The sequence below is a fragment of the Mastigoproctus giganteus genome, chromosome 11 (genome assembly GCF_048544385.1).
Source record: "Mastigoproctus giganteus isolate SK-2022 chromosome 11, ASM4854438v1, whole genome shotgun sequence".
NCBI classification, from domain to species: domain Eukaryota; kingdom Metazoa; phylum Arthropoda; class Arachnida; order Uropygi; family Thelyphonidae; genus Mastigoproctus; species Mastigoproctus giganteus.
Genome location: NC_143585.1, coordinates 170,992,005 through 171,013,976, shown reverse-complemented (window position 1 = coordinate 171,013,976; position 21,972 = coordinate 170,992,005). Strand labels below are relative to the sequence as shown.

Here is a 21,972-nt window from a genome sequence, read left to right as displayed (position 1 = left end):
TTTTGACATCACACCCTCTATCCCTTCATCAATGTCGTTTATGAAAATCAGAAACAACAGTGGTCCAAGAACCGTTACTTTGGGGAACTCCACCTCTGATGTTACATCAATCTGAAGAATATCCATTCATCACAACCTTCTGCCTTGCAGAAGGTTGTGATGAATTGGTACTGAATCAATGCCATATATAATGCCATGCTAAAATCCAGATAAACTATGTTGAAATGGTTTTTTACATCCAGCTCATGAGTAACTGTGTCAAAATAGCTTACCACATTTGTTAAGCATGATTTTCCCCTTAACAAAACCATTTTGTATGTCTTTTGAAATGCCATTTCTATTTAACTGTCCCTGTATTGTACTCTTGGAGTCACTGATTAAGAGTACACTGTCCCTGGAGTGTACTCTTGGAATCATTGATTAAGAGTACACTGCCCCTGGAGTGTACTCTTAATCAATGCCTCCAAGATTTTCCCTACCACTGAAGTCAGACTAAACAGTTTGTAGTTACTGACTTCTCTCTTAGAACGATTACTTTATTGTTAAGTGTTAATGCTGCTGATAACTTTAAATTGAAATTCATGGTAGTTTATCATTCTCAAACACTTCGTCATCATTGAATAGCATTGTGAGGTCTATCTTTCCAGTGATGGAAATCCAATCCATGGCTTGAGTTTCAGACACAGTGTTTAAGGGGCAGCTCTGTGATTATATTGCATCTTGTGTGGAAAGAAATGTTGCTTTAAAAATAATCTGACATTGAAATTGCTATTGATTCTGAACAGAGCTCCATATCTTTTGTCTAAGTCATCAGGGAAACCTAGAAGGAAAACTTTGAAAGAATTGTGGAGGGGCTTTAACAGTTTTCCTGCAATCAAGGGAATGAGCAGGACCATAGAATGAGGTCAAGAAATCAAACCTGACTGGCATCATTATGTCCTGACTTTGTGTTTAATTTCTTGGGCTCCCCAGAGACACTTGAAGAGACTCCTCCTCCTCTTCCTACTAAAGTATTGACAAAAAAAAAAAAGTGTTCATTAATTTTTTCCAACTTTTAAAAGCTGCTATGGCACTTTTTCAGAACTTTGAGTCAGCCCAAGTTAGATTAAAGGTACAATTAGGTGCAAGCCAAAAGTTTCCAGCCTGAGTCAATATAATTAATGTAGACTTACTTTAGTTAAATGTTGGCATTATTCCCTTCAAAGCAGCCCTTCCAGAGTTTATACGTTGATCCCAATGCTTCTCTCACTGTTTGAAGCATCTCTGGAACTTGTGTTTTGTGATGCTTTCTAACATTTTCTGTGATTCAGCTTGACTCTCCCTAATATCTTCAAATCTTTATTATTTTAATTGTATTTTCATTTTGTGGAATAGAAAGAAGTCACAGGGAGACAGGTTGGGAGAATGGGGAGAGTGCAAGACCATTGCCATTTTGTTCTTGGCTAGAAACTGCTGAACCAACACAACCTTTTGGACTGGTGCATTATGATGCAGAAGCCAGTCCTGAGTGCCTGAAAATACCCATTTGCCTGAGCATTTTCTCCTGACATTCTTCTTCAAATGCCATAGGATCCTGATAGAACAGGTGATTTACAGTTTGGCCAGGTGGAAGGACCTCCTGATGAACAATTCCCTCATTTATCACAGAACGTAATCAGCATGCTCTTGATATTTGATCTGACCTGCCTTGCCTTTTTTTGAACCGGAGATGATGGACTTTTCCACAAGGAGGACTGCTACTTTGATTCTGTATCATCACTCTGATTTGTTTCTGGGTCATAACTCTACTACTTTGTTTCTAGATAATAACTATAAATGCAGCTTTCATCCCCTGTTATGACCTTGGAAAGGAAGTTTCTGTTTTTTTCCTCAACCAGTGTGCAGGTCTCTGCACACAGAAAGTGGTTCTTTTTCCATTTGTCACTCAGCAAATGGGGCCGGCCGGGCTAGCCAGGTGGGTAAAGTGCCTGCCTGGCAACCCAAAGGTCGCGGGTTCGAATCCCGCCTCGGGCTTGGATCAAAGTACTGCAAAAACCTTCGGAGGTGCATTATGGCCACAGAAGCCAATGTGCCAACAACTACCAAAAAATAAATAAAAAAATCAGCAAATGGGGCACAAATTTTTCAACAATATGCCTCATTTAAATTTTAATTTAAAATGCATCTGCATGTACTAAAAATGCAATAGGCCTAGAATTTTACTTGTTAATCATGCACCATTGGCATTGTGACAGTTGATAGGCTTAAATAAATTCAAGGAAGAATTGGACAAACTTTTGGAGCAAATGGTGATTGGGAAGTGTTTTTTTTTTTTTTTTTTGGCTAATGTACAAGCTTGCTTTCTTGCATCATATGCCACTGCTAATGCTAATCTGGCCTCATGGATGACATGATGCACTTTTTGAACATTTCCATTGTTCTGATTTGATGGATGACTTGAGTGTTGAAAATCCTTAACCAAAGTCTAGTTGCCTTAGAAACTTGAATTCAATGAAAAGTTTGTGTTCAACTCAAAATAGGTTGTTTAAGCATGTTGTAAGTCTCAAAAGGTGTTTTCCCAAGTTTATGACAAAATTTGATGCAAATTTGCTATTCCTTAACATCAGCCACCAATCTTACTTTGCTACAAAAATCACTTAAACACAAAGTGCACAAAAATAAAATGTTCTATTTACACAAATTTGCAATACTAACTCAGAGCTATCTAATGGCATGCTGCTATAGTATAGCTGCATGTCATTATTATTATAGTATAGTATAGCACTGACACAGCCAGTCCAGAAGCTTTTGGCTTGCACCTCGTATATCTAACTTCACTGCTTCTTCAAAGGAATCTACATGTGAATCAAACTATTCAGACCTCTTTGGACAGCTTCTTAAAGTTCTCTTCTAAATCCATAATGAAAGTGCTACACTTAAAACTTGAAGGTCTGTGCTCACAACCTGCCTTACTTCAATAAATTTAAGCTTAAGCACATGAAGAAAGAAGACCAAGTGTGGAAAAATCAAGATTTCTGGTTTTTATTGTTTATTATCGATAATAACCATAAAGATGTACATTTTATGGGTTATTTTAGTGAATATAACTCATATTTATATTAGTGATTTTTGGATAAGAATATTAGTTTTTACTATTATTCCTCCGTGATGGGCAGGAGCAGCAGTGCATAGCACACGCTTCTTGATTAGACCGGGGTTCGAGCCTGCGACCACCAAATACGGAGAATGCGGAAAGGTCAGGGAATGACCACCGCATATCCCCAGAGCAATATGCCTTAGTTGCTAATGCTCCTAAAAACCAAATAACAAACAAACAAACAATTATTATTCCTATAAAAACAATGGATTTAATTATATGATTATTCATATTTGTAATGTAGTAATGCATTATAGATTTTGTACTTAATATCAGGTATATTTGATAATAATGCATAACTGATTTTATATATCCTGGAATATTTTCTTATCTAGGATGTCAGGGTTGGAAACGTTAGAGGTTCCTGGCTTCATTCACCTAAGGAAACTAATGTTGGAGATGGGTGTTACATTCCTAGTCTGTGCACCTCTGATCCATGCCCTGAGAACAGTCACTGTATAGACACGTGGGGTGATTACATTTGTGAGTGTTATCCTGGTAAGTGTTACATATTATTACTATTTTTAAAATAGCTTATTCTTTTCCTGTTAGATTACTGTTTTAAATCTGATATCACTGGTTGCTCAGATTGTGTCAGTGAAATTTTCCTTGTAGGGATGAAAATACTGTAGATGTGAGTACAGTTAGATGTTGGGTAAGACACTTTTAAGAGTGGGGAAAGTGACATTGTTGACAAGCTCTGAAGCAGCCGGCCAGTATTGTCAGTGACAACAAGAGCCAGATCAACGCCTATCAAAGGGACTGCCACATTACAACACATGGATTTTTTGATGAAGTAGGTATAGGGAAACCTGCTTGATAACCATCATAAAGGAACTAGGCAACAAGGTTTGCCTAGTTCCTAGTTGAAAATGCTAACAGATGAGCACAAAGAAGTCCAGAAAGTCATCTGTACAGAACTTCTCCAGTGCTACGAGTGTAGAAGAGGTTTTTCTTTCATGCATAGTCATAGGTGACAAAACCCAGTTCCACCATTATGACCCTGAAACGACCAGCTCAAGCAACAGACAATGAGCCAGGTCCACCATTGGCGCCTCCGTAGCCAGGTGGGCAGGAGCGGCTGTGCATAGCACATGCTTCTTGATTAGACCGGGGTTTGAGCCCGTGGCCACCAAATATAGAGGATGCGGGAAGGTCAGGGAATGACCACCGCCTATCCCCAGAGCAATATGGCCTTAGTTGCTAATGCTCCTTAAAAAAAAAATTAAAAAAATAACAAAATAAAATAAAGGTCCACCATTATGACCTGAAATGACGTGTTTGCAAAGCCCTCCAGAGCAAGATTAAGGACTTTTACAGGATTGAATACAGCATCTGACTCAGAGATGGCGGAAGTGCATAGAAAATGATGGTAACTTTGTGGAAAAATAACAGTGTATTTATTAATGATTGAGGATTAATTTATATAAAAGGCATAGTTATAGGAATTAAATTTTCTGAGGAAAAAATAGGAGCCATTACTTTCGTACTGCTCCTGGTACCTCTTTGTCCCTGCTGGTAAAATTCCTGTACATCACTAACAACGCTGAGGTGTTAATGATGTACAGGAATTGAGCTGTTGTAGCAGCCTGTATGCACTACTCAGAAAACATCATGTCTGATTGCACAGTTATCACCAAGTCTTTTTTGTTCTCTGCTAACTTGAGTGTGATTCCCCTCTCTTAATAATAATCCCAGTTAATATAACACCTGTGATACCATACAGTTGTTTTGTTATTTTGGGATTACTACTACTACCTATGCGCAGTACCTTGCATTTGTGAATCTAAACATCTATTACCACTTCTCAGCCCATATCTTTAATTTTTTTAGGTGTAGTAGCATACTGCTTACTGTCATTACCCACCCTGCCATCTTGATTAGACCGGGGTTCGAGCCCATGACCATCAAATACGGAGGATGTGGAAAGGTCAGGGAATGACCACTGCATATCCCCGGAGCAATATGGTCTTAGTTGCTAATGCTCCTAAAAACCAAATAACATAACAAACCACCCTGCCAACTTTTGGATCATCTGTAAACTTAGACATTAAGCCTTCATCAGTATCATTAATAAATATTGAAAACCACAATGGGCCCACCACTGCACCCTGATGGTCTGCACTAATAACATTTATCCAAGAAAAGCAGTACATTTTGATAACCAGTCTTCTTTTTGTCTTCTCTCATCAACTACCTTTATCCATATTAGTAACTTCCTCTAATGCCACGCTGCTTCAATTTGTAGTCTGTTTTGTGGATTGAAAGCTTTTCTGAAATCTAAATATACCATTCAAAATCACTTTTATGCGTTCAGTTAGTATCCAGTGAAATTGGTCAGACAAGACTGCTCCTTAACAAATTCATGCTGTTACTGCCATATTATTATTATTATTATTATTAGCCGTATGGTGCGAGGAAGTCTGAGGCTTTTGCTGCACCAGCCAAAAGAAAAAAAATTCTGAGTTACCCTGAGAGAGAGAGAGAGAGTCAGAAGCAGAAGGGAATCACCAAGAAAGAGAAGAATGATGATATCCAGCTCAGGACTAAGGACTCACCAGATGTGAGCCCCTGGGGTGATATAACTGCATTCCAGATTTGATTCATCTACATTATTTTCCATGAAAACAGAAGTTGCATTTCCAGGTCTGTAATTACTCTAGTCACCCTTTGACCCCCCCCCCACTCTTCTGAATTGGGGATGCATTCACACATCTTCAATTCATCTTGAATCCAAAGATTGTCTCTATGGAAAAAAGATTTACTTACCACTTTTGGTGCCTCTCTTAATATAACTGGATAGATCGTATGCTGTCAAAAGCCTTATTTAACAATTTAATAATAATTTTATGTTATTCTTAACTAAAACCATGAACCCTGCTCTCCCATCCTTTTTGTCCTTCCATATTTTCCTTTGATGTTTATGGAAAAAACCTTTCATGTTTAGGAGAAACTATTCAAGTAAAACTAGATTGTGTGAGATTAGTGATACTGAAATTTCAGATTATTAATACAGAACCAACCGCTTGCATATGGTTCTGTCTAAATAGCTAACCTGGTTAGCTGTTTCAACTCACAAGCTGGATACGCTAAAGAATTTTAACATAGTTTACTTGAATTTCAGCAAAGCACTTGACTCAGTCTCCCATTAGAGGTTACTGTACAAGCTATAATTTTTGGAATCACAGTTAGAATATCCTTTAGGTGAATCATAGGATGACTGCAGCACAGGAAGCTGACAGAATGATTAAGGTAATTCTTCAATTTGTATTAAAGTAAGAAGTGGATTTCCCCAATGATTGATATTGAGACCAATGCTGTTTTTGATTTTCATTGATGTAAGGATACAGAGCATGATGTCAAAATTTGGAGATTATGTCAAGATCAAGAGAGTAGTTAATGATCAGTGCCAAGCACCACTTCTTCAGGATGGCTTAGTAAGATTTTAGGGATGGTCAGAAAAGTGGCAGCTAAATTTAAATTCTGTAGTATATGCAATGTTTTATACTTTTGGAGTAGAATCCAAAAATAACTTTAATTTGGCAGGATTGAACTAAAAACAGTCGAGGAAGAAAGGGATTTGGAAGTGTGCAATGATTAATTGAGCACTTGCTTTAGAGATAGGGAGGTCATAATTCCACTGTATACAGGGTGTTTCAGTTAAACGTTTCAGAACTTCTAAGAGGGGTAGGGTACATCCTGACAACTCGAAATCATATAGCAATGTGGGGTCGGAATAGCTTTCCTGAAGCGGTGTTGTACACAGAAGCACCATAAAAAGAAAAGAGACCGTAAGTGAGAAATCGTTTTAATAATACATGAAAAGAAGCAAAAGGTACATGGATTAAAGTAAGTGTTCGAAGTTTCTTAAACCTCGTATTGCAAATCCCCTTTTTCCTGCTGAAGTGTTGTTTTCCGATGAGGCATCCTTCACAAGGGAAGGAATTTTCAACACGCATAACGACCATATCTGGGCGATCGAGAACTCGCATGCAATACGACGTCGTGCAGCACAGATTCGATTTTTGGTCAATGTATGGGCCGGTATTATGGGAGATCACCTCATCGGACCTTACCTGTTACCGTGTCGTCTAACCGGACCTATCTACTTGATCTTTCTGCAGCAAGTATTGCCACAACTTTTGAGAGATGAACAGATTTCTGTATCAACGCAACAGACAATGTGGTTCCAACACGATGGAGCCCCTGCCCATTATAGCGGAGATGTTCGTAACTACCTGGATGTCACATTTGGTCAACAGTGGATCGGACGTGGTGGTCCCGTGCGTTGGCTGCTCGGTCACCCGACCTATCATGTCTTGATTTTTATTTCTGGGGTCATATGAAATCGCTAGTTTATGACACCCCTGTTGACAATGCTGAGGAGCTGGTTGCAAGAATCGCAGTAGCTGCCGAAGAAATTCGCCTGGAGTATTCCAGAATGTTCGGATGTCCATGCGTCGGAGATGTGAGGCGTGCATTGTAGCCCGTGGAAGAAACTTCGAACACTTACTTTAATCCATGTACCTTTTGCTTCTTTTCATATATTATTAAAACGATTTCTCACTTACGGTCTCTTTTCTTTTTATGGTGCTTCTGTGTGCAACACCGCTTCAGGAAAGCATTTCCGACCCCACATTGCTATATGATTTCGAGTTGTCAGGATGTACCCTACCCCTCTTAGAAGTTCTGAAACATTTAACTGAAACACCCTGTATATTCATAACTTCCAAGTATGGAGGCCATACCTAAAATAAAAAAGAGTTGGGATTCTTCTCTAAGAAGAAGAATCTTCTTAGATTCTTCTCTGATGGGATTCTTCCTCTAGCTCAGAAAAATCACCTGAGAGGGCATAAATTCAAATTGAGGAAAGACAGATGTAGGATAGACGTGAGGAAATTTGCCTTTAGCCAGTGGGTGGTTGGTTGGTGGAACAGACTTCCATCCCTTGTGGTGGAGGTTGATAGCCTAAATAAGTTTAAGGCTCAGCTGGACAGGTATTTGGAACGAACAGAGGGGTGAAGTGGAAGTGGGTTTTTTTTTTTGGCTGATGCTGCTTAAGCTTGCTTTCTTGCATCAAATGCCTCTACTAATGCTAAAAGGACCAAAGATGGGCAATATACCTTGTGGGATTGGAAAAAAGGCTGCTATGATGAAAGTAAAAGGACCAAGGATAAAATTTTCAGTTATAAACTAAGGACTGTAAATTCAAATGGTGGTGGAAGAGCATTTGATGGATTGCAGAAAGTTTTCTTTAGCCAGCAAGTTGATTACTGGAATAAATAGCATCCATGGGTGGTTGAGGCTGACAGCTTGGGTATATTTAAAGGTCAGCTGAATAGGCACCTACATAAGAAGCAGTCAAATAACTAGTCTATATTATTTTATTTAATATTTATTATTGTTTTGGCTGGTTCAAAAATGTGTTAAACTTCCATGCTCTGTATGAATTATTACTAATTGCATTATTGTCATCAAAACTGAGGTATTATTTTGATAATTTTGAGCTCGATGATTCTTCTTTTTCTTTGTCTTTTTACTTCAAACAGTTATGCTTAATACCAACTAAATAGCTTTTCTTCTCATTATACGACAGGAAAACCTCAATAATACAAACTTCAAGGGACCTAATTTCTCTCACTCTTGTAATTAGCATTAGCATTAGTAGAGGCATATGATGCAAGAAAGCAAGCTTATGCAGTATCAGCCAAAAAAAAAAAAAAAACCTTCCCATTTCAGCCATCCATTCATTACAAAAGTTTGTCCATTTCTTCCTTGAATTTATTTAAGGTATCAACTTTAGCATTAGTCAAGACAGGCGCCTCCATAGCCAGGTGGGCAGGAGCAGCAGTGCGTAGCACACGCTTCTTGATTAGACCGGGTTCGAGGACGTGACCACCAAATACAGAGGATGCAGAAAGTTCAGGGAATGACCACCGCATATCCCTGGAGCAATATGGCCTTAGTTGCTAATGCTCCTAAAAACCAAATAACAAACAAACATTAGTAAAGGCACATGATTCAAGAAAGCAAGCTTATACAGCATCAGCAAAAAATAAAAAACAAACCTTCTCATTTCACCCATCCATTCGCTCCAAATGTTTGTCTAGTTCTGCCTTGAATCTATTTAAGTATCAACTTCTACAATGACAGATGGAAGTTTGTTCCAGCAATCAACCACCCACTGGCTAAAGGCAAACTTCCACACATCTATCCAAAACTGTCTTTCCTCAATTTGAATTTATGCCCTCTCAGGTGATTATTCTGAGCAACAGGAAGAATCCCATCAGCATTGAGCATGCTCAAACCATACCATTCAAGGCCTTATACACCTCAACAGATCGCCTCACAGGTGCCTAATCTCCAGAAACTGTAATTTGCCTTTCTTCGTAACAGCAACTCTTTGTTCCATTCACTAACCTTGTTGCCCTTCTCTGTACTCTTTTCAGCGGCTCTACACCCTTCTTAAAATGAGGCCTCCAGACTTGCATGCAGTACTCGAGGTGTGGCCTGACCATTGCCTTATACAAGGTGATAATCACCTCCTTATCTGTGCTAGAAAAATTCCTGTATATCATTGACAAGACTCCATGAGCTACTCTTCCAGACCATTTGCACTGCTCAGAAAACTTCATATCTGACTGCACAATTACTCCCCAGGTCCTTTTCATTCTCTACTACCATCAGTGTAATACCACACAGTTGATACATTACTCTGGGGTTACTGTTCCCATATGCAGTACTTTACATTTGTTAATGTTAAACTTCAGTTGCCATCTCTCAGCCCATCTGCTCAACTTTTCTACATCCTGATGCAGTAGCGTACTGTCATTAGTGTCATTAACAAACCTGCCAACCTTTGTATCATCTGCCAACTTAGACATTAAGCCTTATATACCATCATCAATATCATTAATAAAATAAATACAGAAAACAACAATGGACCCAACACTGAACCCTGGGGGACTCCATTAATAACAGAAAAAGCAGTGTCCATTAATTACTACTCTCTGTCTTCTCCCACTCAACCATACATTTATCCATAGCAGCAATTTTCCTCCAATGCCACACTGCCCCAATTTGTGCAGCAGTCTTTCATGTGCAACAGTATCAAAATCCTTTCTAAGATCCAAATACATGATACCAAAATTATTCTTTGTATCCAGTTCCTTTGTGACCATATAATAGTATGCAATCAAGTTTATTAGTTTTATTTTTTTCACAAGTCTGAAACAGGTAGTAGATAACTCTCATCAACCAGTGCAATAACACCACTTTGCTTATTGGCAGCTTGAAGTGGTGAAACCCATATTTCGTCTCTAGAACAAAGTTTTTGGCAATCCCCCATTTTCCCCAACCCATGCACAGTACTACTAGTACCACTACTAATATAAAATAGCACTAATAATACAATACTAATGCTAACACTAGGTGATAGATCACTCTCATCAACTGGTGCAATACCACCACTTTTCTTATTGGAGGCTTGAAGTGGAAACCCATATCTAGTCAACAGAGCGAAGTTTCTGGCATCCCCTCCCTCCAATCTTCTTCAACCTATGCATGATACTAAATACTATAGGTTTTTGATACCTTTCATGTTGTGAGTTTTCATGAAAAAAATTTAAAAAATTAATGACACATTTTTATCTAAAATTAATATACAGTATTCATAAAAATGAAAAAGTTAATACAATCATAAAAATCAGTGGAATTTCACAAGAATGGAAATTTTAAACATAATTTCTAATTAAAATAATCAAGATTTTCTATAATAAAGGTTAAATGTCTTCTGTTATAATTTTTTAAATTGTTGTTAACATTTGCAGAGGAATATTAAATTTTTCTTCAATTTCTTTCTTTTTTTTTTTTTTTTTTTTGTTTTGTTTGGTCCACTTTTTCAATTATTTGGAGTTTTTAGTATCCATGCATAAATAAATCGATTTTTACTTTGCATCCATGTTGAACAGTGGTAATTTTCACTTTTGACACAAACTAAAACTAAAAGTTTCACTGTTGTCACTAAACCAAAACTATTTCAGTGAAAACTAAAAGTGGTTCAAAATGTGAAAATCTCACTTTCATAAACTAAGTTGATGTTTGAAGTACATGCTTTGAGTGACTGTGGTTCATTCATGCATAACTACAAAATAAATGCAGTAATATGCTCTCCATTTTGTGGGAATCCTCTTATCCTATATCCTGAAGCAAATACTGAAAGTTTATTTATTTTATTTTATTATGCCAGTGAATTATGCCAATCGAGGGAGCTGTTTTAGCTCCCTCATAACCCTTCTCCTGAAATGACAAAGTGGCATTGACTACTAGGTATTGTCATGCAGTCAATACACTTTGTACTAACTATACTGAAAAGTATGATTATACTATCCATGGTGCAAACATTAACTTTGTAATACATATTAAATGTATTTTGCATTAAAGAAATCTTTTTTAATATGAAAATGCATATTCTTTTTGAAGGGGAATGGGATCTACTATGTATAAATTAGAACTTTTTATAAACTAATATTATTTTAACGAGGTTTCCTCTAGTTGTATTTGTCAAGGGTAATTAAATTTAATGATATAAAAAATAACTTTTTTTTCCTTTCTTGTTTTTGTAGGGTAATACATGTGGTACAGCTTAGTATTCATAATTACACTGTAAATGCTGTGTGGATACTTTAATTATTACACTTATTTTGTGACTCAGATGATTAGGGTGGATATTCTGATGCATCAACTGTGTCTAGCAATTTAGTTTATTTCTACCTCTCAGCAGCTTTTGATGCAATCCATCCTTCAGTCTTAATATTCTTCCTTCAGCATTTCTACTCTCTTTAGAGAAGTCTTGAAATTTATTCATAGTTCACTTCAAAATCTAACTAAAATTTTTAAAGGGTAGAATTCATTGTTGACTTTTTTCAAGGTATTGATATTGAACTCCAAAACTGAGTTAGAACATTGTTATCACTAGAGCACACAGAACTACTTCATTTACTCTTTTGACATTAAGTGTAATAAAAATCAGTTATCCAATAAACCTCACAGTGTAAGCTAAAATCTTAAATTTAAATTAAAATTCATTAAGTATGAATTGCCTTTGTTTCTGTTATCTTTGTACTTTTTCTAAAATTGTGTCAAGTTGTCAAACACCCTCTATCTGGGATAAAGTTGGTTGACACTTGTCAATGTAGACATACCTGATAGAAATATTCTCGTCAGGACAAAAAATTTGGTACATAGATATATCTATATCGTTGTACATATTCTATTATATAGAATGTCTTGACAAGATTCTTGTCAAGACATTCTATGCCTAATTTATAGAAGCTACCAGAATATTTTCTATAGATTAGGTATTTTTTTGTCCTGCTGTTAAAATTGTTAACCTAGTCAACATTGATCCAATTTTAGTTTAATGTAACAAAAAATATAAGAAAGAAATCAACAGTATTTATGGTTTGCTTTAGTCATATACCTGATGATAACCTATGCTATCTCTGTGTTGTAGCATGATCTGGTATTATAATCCATTTTGTTATAGAATGTGTGGTGGTTAACTGTATTTTTCTCTGTGCTAACTCAATTATGGTTGTATGCTTTTCTTGTGTAATGTTCCAGTAATTGTTTTCTGTTGGTGATGTAGATTATCCCTCTCATCTTGGCTGTGCAGGGTTGATATGTTTGGATTGTGTATTGCTATGTAGCATTTCTCGTACAAAAAAAAAATGGATTTTTTATTTTATTTTAAATGGTGACAGTTATTCAGAAAGATTGGTTTCACATTTGTGATGGCTATTTGGGTACATTGTTGCAAAGTATTTGAAATTCAGGTTGCAGTTTTTGGATCACCCTATGTGAGCATTCAGGACTGTGTAATCACATAGGATTAAATAATAATTAAACATAAGAATAATAATTCTGCATTGGAATACAGAGTTATTATTTTTAATGTCTGAATATTTCACTCTTAGAGATTAGGACAAATTTGAATGAATGAATCTGTTTATATGTTACCAAGTTGACAAAATATGCAGTTAACAGGAAGTTAGTTTTTCTTACTTACTGTTGAAGTAAGAACCACTGATTATATTATAATTGTTGTAAATCAAGAGTAATGTACAATAATAGCATTAATTGATTGCTTTATCAAAAAAAGTTTTTTCCTCTCATAAATTAGATCTTAAATTTTGCATATGTTTTAAATTTCTTTCAGGCTATGTGGGTGAAAAGTGCTTGCCAGTATGTGAAATTAATCCTTGCAGTGAAGGTTCTTACTGTGTACCTCATGTTCTGAATGGCAAAAATCACTCTCAAAGAACCTATCATTGCAATTGTGATGAGAATCATGCAGGGATTTACTGTGAGCTATCATTAGACAAGCCATGTCCTTCAAACTGGTGGGGTCATCCAATCTGTGGACCTTGTCAGTGCAACACAAAAAAGGGCTACAGTCCTGACTGTAACAAAACTACAGGGGAATGCACTTGCAAGGTAATTGTTATGTTACCTGCATTTTCAAAATATTTTTCAATATTAGTACAGAAACATTATTATAATTTATTGAACACCATGTGCATTATAATTTGTTCAAAAGTGAAATGTAAAGGACACAAGTAGTACCTCTCCCTATACAAGTAATACACAAGTAATACCACTTGGTCAGAAGAAAGTGTCTACTATAGGGAAGCGTCTGCTTTGCAGAGGTCAGTGTAGCCAGTTTAAATAATTCAGAAAAATTAAAATCACCGTAACTGTGCTTGCTCAGGCATTTTTTTTTTTATTATTATTATTATTGATTATCATTATACATATGTGTTTAAATTAGTTATTTTTTAATAAATAACACAACTTTTAGTAAAAATTAATATAAATGGCTTTGCTTATAGCATTTCATTATGGATAAATAGATCATATTCATTTTTTTTTTTGTTTACATAGAATTTTTTTAATATAATATGATGCACCTTTCCCCTTTAATGGTGTTAGAACCCCTCCTCTTTCCCCATTTTAAATTTCTGGCCTGCCACAAACAGCAAGAAATATTATTTCTTAAAAAATTAGCAAGCAGTCAGTATAATACCTAGCAAAATTTTGACCAGTATTCCATTGAAAAATCTGTATACACAAACTTTGTATGTAGCTATTTAAAATGACCACCATTTTCTCACTGCAGAGTGAAAGATTGGCCCTTAGTCAAAAAAGGCACAAATTGCAGTTAAGAAAGCAAAGTCAAGCATACGTAACATTTTTATCAAATATAGGAAATATCCACAAATCTCCTGTAAAAAACTAAAATGTTATTGTGTGAATATGGCACACATTGAAAATCTGAACCCACTTCTAAGTGATAGAGGATGTCTTCAAGTTTTTATTCATCGGTCGGAAAATGTGCATAATGCTGTAGATGATAGCATAATCATGAAACTGTAATCATGGAAAACTTTACTAACAAAATTTCATCCTCTTGATTCTGTTGTTGATAAATGACTTCTGTACAAGTGTAATGTGTATAGTTTCATTCTCTGACGGGGGGCATAACATGCTACCCACTGCTCACCATAGCACATCAAGCTCGTGGCTGGCATATGTCAAATGGATTTCCCAAGGCTTTGCTTCACTGTGCCCTCACTAACTTTTATTTGGCCACTACTTCTACTAGGATGATTGCACAAACAGGCATCCTTTATGAATTTTCTTTTCCATTGAAAAGTTGTAGGTCTACTTGATAGCTTCTTTTTAAAATGTGTTCAAAATCAATGCATAACATTGCACCTTTTCAGGTTTTATAAATTCTGCCACGAAATGGCAGAATTTGATATCAATGAAAAGCATTGATATCAAAAAAGTTGTGTCAAGTTTATTATAGGCTTAGCCATGAAAAGCATTGAGATGAAAAAGTTATGTGAAGTTGGCACAAGCCTGACTGTCTGTAACCCCTATTGGATTCATTAGACTCAGTGCCTTGAATAAAACTTTAATAAACTGTTTTGGTTTCAGGGCTTGGACATTCTGTATTACTGGATACTATTGAGTGTATTTGTGTTATTTCTTTTACTGGCACAGTACTACATTGCCCTACTTTAGTTTGTATTATCTCTGTTTTTATATATGGATGAAAAATTCACTTAAATGGAAGAATTTCCTCCTCTCAGTAATTCAAACATTGGCATCAGGCTAATTGACCCTAAGGGTTCTTCAGTTTTCCTTGAGGAAAATAGTGTAACTCAAGAACAACATCCTTACAAGACCCCTGTGACTACTACCTTACTAACTCAAGTTCAGCTCTGAATAACAATATTGCTTTGGGTTTGCTCTCAAGTTCCAAGCTTGGAATAATGACTGATTCTCAAGAGGCTGAATGCACTTCATATGATATTCCTGAAGATACTCCTTCCTTCTTCCAGGAGATTTCAGAGTTTAAAAAAGAATTAGTTGCTTTTCTTAGCTGTGATGCTAATCATTTTACTAAAAATGTGGGCAGTTTTGTTTTGGACAAATGGTCCAAGCATGACACCATTGTGACAGATCTTTTGATTGACAAAGAACTGTCATACCATTTTATGTTAGACCATTTGTCCAAAACGAAATTGCCTGCACATTTAGTAAAATGATTATCATCACAGCTAAGAAAAGAAACTAATTCTAACCAAGAGTGATAAATGATGAACTGGAATTCAAGCCAACTTGCTTGACGAGATAATTGATTCTTTATCTTCTAAATCTTCTGTCACTCTGCAGAATGATATGGGACATAAATCCATTCGTGATGTGATTTCACCATCTTCTTTTGTTGAAGCAGTCCACTCTGGTCTGCCATCTGGAACCTGTGTTTTAAGCCTTCTGCGCCTCCAGTTCAAAATCTTTGATACAACATGTTTTGTTGATACATGCCAGTGACACTAGTGAGTTGAAGACCAGTTATAAAGTGAAAGATCTTGTTATTAAGATTCTAAAATCGGACTTCAAATCTATCAAGGTAAAATAATTGCATCCCCTTAGAAATCAAGACATCATTATTGAGACTACTACCAAAACTGACCTAGACAAAATCTCTAAATTCCACTTCACTAGCTTCTGCTGGAATTGCCATTAGTACACCTAGATGAGCAAATCTGTTCCTATTAATGTATGATACTCCTCAGGAACTTTCTAACAATGAGTTCCTAAGATTTGTTTAACAAAAATCTGGCAGAATATGGATATACATTTGATGAAGTTCGACAGAATATTACTTTCAGATTCACAACAAAAACCAGGTCATATTCAACAGTGCATCATTAATCAGTTTGTCTCTTAAGCTTTACAGTTGTATCCTTTCTATGGACAGAAAATGTTTTTTGGGTTTTAAAAAAAAGGCCTTTTTAGGTTTTAATTCCCACAAATTCTGACCTTTCACCATTGTCAGTAAGTGTTTCTTGTGCTTAGGATATGGATATGCTTCCCAATCTTGTTTGCAACTCTCCTTCTTGCAGTCACTGTGCAAGGAGTAGCCATGCATTTGCAGAATATCCACATAAGGAGGAAGAGCCATGCTGTGTCAATTGCAGGAGCAAAAAATATGACTCTCATCACTCAGTATGTGATGTTTCATGTTCTGAATAGCAACATGCTTTGGAACTACACTCTCAACAAAATTAACAGAACACATAGAAAACATGGTGTAACTCGTGCAGCTTGTAATGAAGCAGGACAAAATTTGGTATAGTGGTTTCCATAGAATAACAATGAAATGAAGAGACAGCAAGAATCTCTGGACATGTATGAGTGATATTTATAGGAGTTGTATAAGAATTACCAAAAGATCACATTACAGAAGTCGATACAAGATGTTCAATAATATGGTCACATGACAGTACGGTGTATGATCCTCTCCAAAGGCTAAACAGGCCTGACAGCGGTGAAAACTGCTTCCAATATAGGGGCATCTGTAAGATTCTGGCAACAAATCCCATTCTTCCACCAGTGCAGGCTTTAGCTCACCAAGTGGCCGAGGAGTTGGCTGACAGCGTGCAATGTGACGCCCAAAGGCATCCCACACATTTTGATCGGATTTAAGTTTGGTGATCGTGCTGACCACAGCAGTCGTTGGATATATTCAGTTTCAAAATATTCCTCCACCACTTGAGGTGGAGGTTGAGCTCTAGATATACTGGCACCTTTGACATGAAAATAAAATTGGGCAACTGCACTCCTAAAAAGTCACACATAGGGATCAATGATCTGTTCTCAGTACCTCTGCACAATTATGGTACCTCCTATCAAAAAGATGATGATGGGTGCAGCCACTGATCATTATTCCTCCCCACATGAGAACATTGCATCCACCATAAGTGTCCCCTTTCTTTCATATTGAAGGGATAGTACTGCATTCCTCGTTTTCTCCAGATGAAATAACATCTAGAATCTGTTTGTAGGTTAAAATGGGACTCATTGGAGAACAGAACTGTACCCCATTATTAGGTACCACAAACATGTCACTCCAAGTGACATGTTCATGGTACCAGTTTCAATGATCTCTGTGGTGGTTTGGGGTTAATGGGATACAAACCCCCACTGGCTTCCTTGCATTGAATTCACTTGAATTGAGCCTCACCACAGTCTAATTGGAAATGTTTTCATCTGTGGCCATAACAACTTCAAGAGACAGTGGATGATAGGACATCGTAGGATTCTGTCTCGCTGTTAGAGCCAGATTTGGTCACAACTCATGTTTTTATAAGCATGAAATAGTGGCCTGTTCTGGTTGATCTCATGTGACCTTGGCCAGTTCTTGTAATGGTTGCTATCTCCTGAAACTGCTTCCATAGTGCCGAGATGACACTGTGTGACACATTAAGCCAAACGTGCTGCCTCTGCCTGTGGTTGGCTGGTTCAAGTCATCCAATGGCCCACCATCTCAAAGAATCATCTAAACAACAATGACTGGTCATCCTGAGTACTAGAGATAAGCCTATCCCACTAAGCAAACCAAAAAAAGGGAATGAAGTGATTTGGTCACAACCCATGTTTTTGTAAGCATGAATAATTTGCATAATGTGCGGCTCTCTAGGGGGGTAGATCTGTTTCTATCGGATACTTGGAAATGCATGCCAGGGTACATATTATATCAAATATTAGCCTTCAGTGACACTGTTCACAATAAATTATTCATGAAAAACGTTTTGTTCTGTTAATATTAACAGTTCTAATATATACTAGAACTCATTAATAGTTCTAGTAAATACTAGAACTGTTAATGAGTAATAACAATTATTCGTTTGTACATAGTGTATATATTGATGGTCAGGATGTGTCATTTTCTAATTCCTCCTCTCCTCTCCTCCTGCCTCTTCTGATGTTACTTTGAAGGTTATGCAAATTGGTGGACAATGGTTGCATTCTGTTGCTTGCTGGCGAAATTCGGGTCTCTGCAAAACAATATTCCATTGATATTATTACTATCCAGGAACTCTATTCAGCAATTTGGTCACGCATGCAGAATTATGGGTTTTTTCATAGCTGCCTGTGTCATTCAACCAGCTTCAGATGATTCTAAATCTTTGTATCGTTGTAATGAATAGATATTTTGATGTTGTCACACTCTATGGCCTCTTAAATGGATTTGCCCCCTGATTTCAGCACCTCTTTGAATTACTTATTTGACTATGAGCTTTCCTTTCCTTTCTTTTCTTGGTTCATAAAATATAATAATTACTGCAGATGATAATGCCAAATCTGGTTTTTGGCATAGCACCTATACTGATACTCCAGAAACCTTGCTAGAAGGTTTTATTCTTGGACATAATATCTTTGTTCACAATAGATCAAATCAGTTATCCATCTTTTGCATCTCTATTGGTGAATCAAATATTGATATTACGCTCTCCAATTCGATGCAATGACTTGAGTCATTGCATTTGCGAGTGGGCCACAATCCCTATTTAGACAGTTAACAACCATTGGGTCATTACCCTCAACAATATCAGCTTGCTACTACTACTGCTGACCGGGCTAGCCGGGTGTGTAAAGTGCCTGCCTGGCAACCCAAAGGTCGAGGGTTCGAACCCCGCCTCGGGCTTGGATCAGAGTAGTACAAAAACCTTGGGAGGCACATTATGGCCACAGAAGCCAATGTGCTAACAACTAACAAAAAAAAAAAAAAAAAAAAAAAAAAAAGCTACTACTCCTATAAATAGCTATTCAAGACTAGCTGATCTAATCAGATTATCTGTGCATTGCATTGACAATCTTGGTCAATATAATTCTACTTCTGCTTCTGATTTTGCTGTTGCTGTGATGCAACAATCTCTACTAAGGCATCATGCGTATCAGCTAGGAAGAAAAAATTCTCTCCCAAAATTTGCTCATGGTGGAAGGTCCTTTCGAACCTTTGTAAATCTGCATATATTGCCCATTGCAGTGCCATCACCACTGGCCTCCCCCCCCCCAAGGTTGAATGACTACATAATGAGTACCTAGCTGTTAAAAATATCTACACTAAAGCCATTACCACCAGGAAATGCAACATGAGATTTGTCAAAGGGTCTGGAAACTCCAATCCTTGAGGATTTATATGCAAGATCTCATGCAACAAACTATACCTCTTCCCAGATGTCTGGAAGATATTACTTTGCTTAAGAAGCCAGACAAACCTGCTTGTGATCCTAAAGTTATAGAATGACTCATGGCTCTAAGAATTAATCAGCTCTTTCTTACCAAGAATCTTCTCTCTCTCTCTCTCTCTCTCTCTCTCTCTCTCTCTCTCTCTCTCTCTCTCTCTCTCTCTCTCTCTCTCAATATGATTTCAGTCCTCATTGTTTCTCTTGTAGATTTTACCTTCCACATTGAAAATTCCACTGCTAAGTATGAGATAGCTATCTTTGTTGATTCGAGAGTGCCTCTGATTCCCTTTGGTGGGATGGCACCCTCGAATGTCTTTGCTCTGCTGGTTGTACTTTCCAATTGTTCAATCTCCTCAAAAGTTATTTTACCAACAGCCAAGTCATTATAAAATTAAAATATCATTATGTTTCTCCACAGGTCACTATTCTCTATTCGGGAGCCCCTTATTTGGGATGCAGTCTTGCAAAATTGGCTTTCTTGTTCCATCAATAATAATTATAAAATAATTGCTTTTGCAGATGGCATTGCAATCATTATTTCTGGAAATTCCCAAGCTATTGTTGAAGAACATACTATTCATTTTCTATTTGACTTATGTTGCTGAATGACAGAAAATAAGTTTACTCTTAGTTCCACAAGTGATGTTTAAATCAAAGTTTGATCATAGAAGACCTCCCATTGTTAAAGTCCAAGATATCCAGTTGCCACTCATTACTAAAACTAACCACCTTGGAATAATCATAGATCATAAATTGAGTTTCTTTACTCATCTCAGTACTAAAGTCAAGAAATTTTCCAGCACTATTATCAGATTATTGAGAGCTGATTGGGACCTCTCCCAAAAAATTTGCATCCTTACTATCAGGCTGTCTTCGCCCTGTGGTTTCCTTTTTTCTGCAACTTGGGTCTGTGATGTAGGAAATGTAAAATTCCAAGCAAAAGTTAAGTTTCTACAAAAAACAATGTTATTAACTGCTACAAGGGTTTCATTGTTTCTATAGTGGCTCTTCAAGTGATTGCTGATTTTTTGTGGTCTCTGATATTGAATCAAGAACAAATTCCTACTAAGATCCTGAACATTTAAATCAAACTATAAACATGTTAAAAAGAGAAGTTAAGATGCTGGAAGGAGTTTATAAATCATTCGGAAAACTAGATGGGACACTTCTTCCCTTGGTTTACAAAGAAATTCCTCCCAGATGTTACTTTATCACTAAACAAATAAAAAAATTTCTGGTTTTCTGAAAGTTTGGAGACATTTTTATCACAGGACATGGCTCTTTAACGAGAATCTTTACTCTTCTGGCTGAAAAATACCGAATCTTGCTTCTGCGGTGAAAGAATAAAACTGGAGTCATGCATGTTTTATTTCAATGTGATTTATATAATGATAATGATTTGAGAACTGAGCTTTTGGCAACCTGCCAAGATTTTTCACCTGGGCAAGAGCCTCTTATCCTCTAGGATCGTTTAAAATTCTCTGCTTTGCAAAACTTTGCTGCTGAAGTCTTCAAATGCAGAAAAATTGTGTATAAAATGTTACCAGCATAAATGTAAATGACAGTTCTGTTAATAGCTAATTCTAAAATTGATATTTATTTATTATTTAATATTTAAACCTTGTGTGAACAGATATTATTTTATAAATTTGAAATTTGCCTTGAGCCAGCATGTGGTTGATTGCTGGAATGAACTTCCTTCTGTATTTGTAGAAGTCAACAGTGTAAATAAATTCAAGGCAAAACTAGACAAACATTTGTAGTGAATGGATGGGGGAAATGGAAAAGTTTTTTTTTTCCTTTTTTGGCTGATGCTGTATAAGCTTGTTTTCTTGCATCATATGCCTCTACTAATGCTAATTCTGTTAATATTTTGTACATGGAGTTTGTACATTGTTTATCTAAGTTGGATGAGCTCCTTTATATAAGCTTTCTTTTCCCCCACTCTGGATTGGGTCTCCAGAGATTCTATATTCTCACCTACTGGTATTGCACTCCCTCTTGTAGGTGTTGGACATGTCCCCACAGTGACAGTACAAGTAAGATAGAACTAGCCCACCTTTCTCCTCGTTAGAGACAAGTACCTAGAAGCGGGCATACTGTTGACTCCTGCTTCTGGGTAGCCAAGAGACCAGAACGACATATCAGCACAACACACACACACACACTGTTCACACAAACTTACACTGTTCACATAAACTTACACTACCTAGATGGCTGGCACCTGGC

At 36.8% G+C, this 21,972-nt stretch overlaps 1 protein-coding gene across 1 annotated transcript in view; it reads left to right on the top strand.

Moving 5' to 3' along the window:
- Positions 1-21,972, top strand: part of LOC150078573 (protocadherin-like wing polarity protein stan) — a 570,595-nt gene that overhangs the window by 311,603 nt on the left and 237,020 nt on the right. The window contains exons 15-16 of the mRNA XM_090384617.1: positions 3,472-3,634; positions 13,356-13,633. Of these exons, the coding sequence (XP_090240743.1) occupies positions 3,472-3,634; positions 13,356-13,633 (441 nt within the window). The remainder of the gene's footprint in view (positions 1-3,471; positions 3,635-13,355; positions 13,634-21,972) is intronic.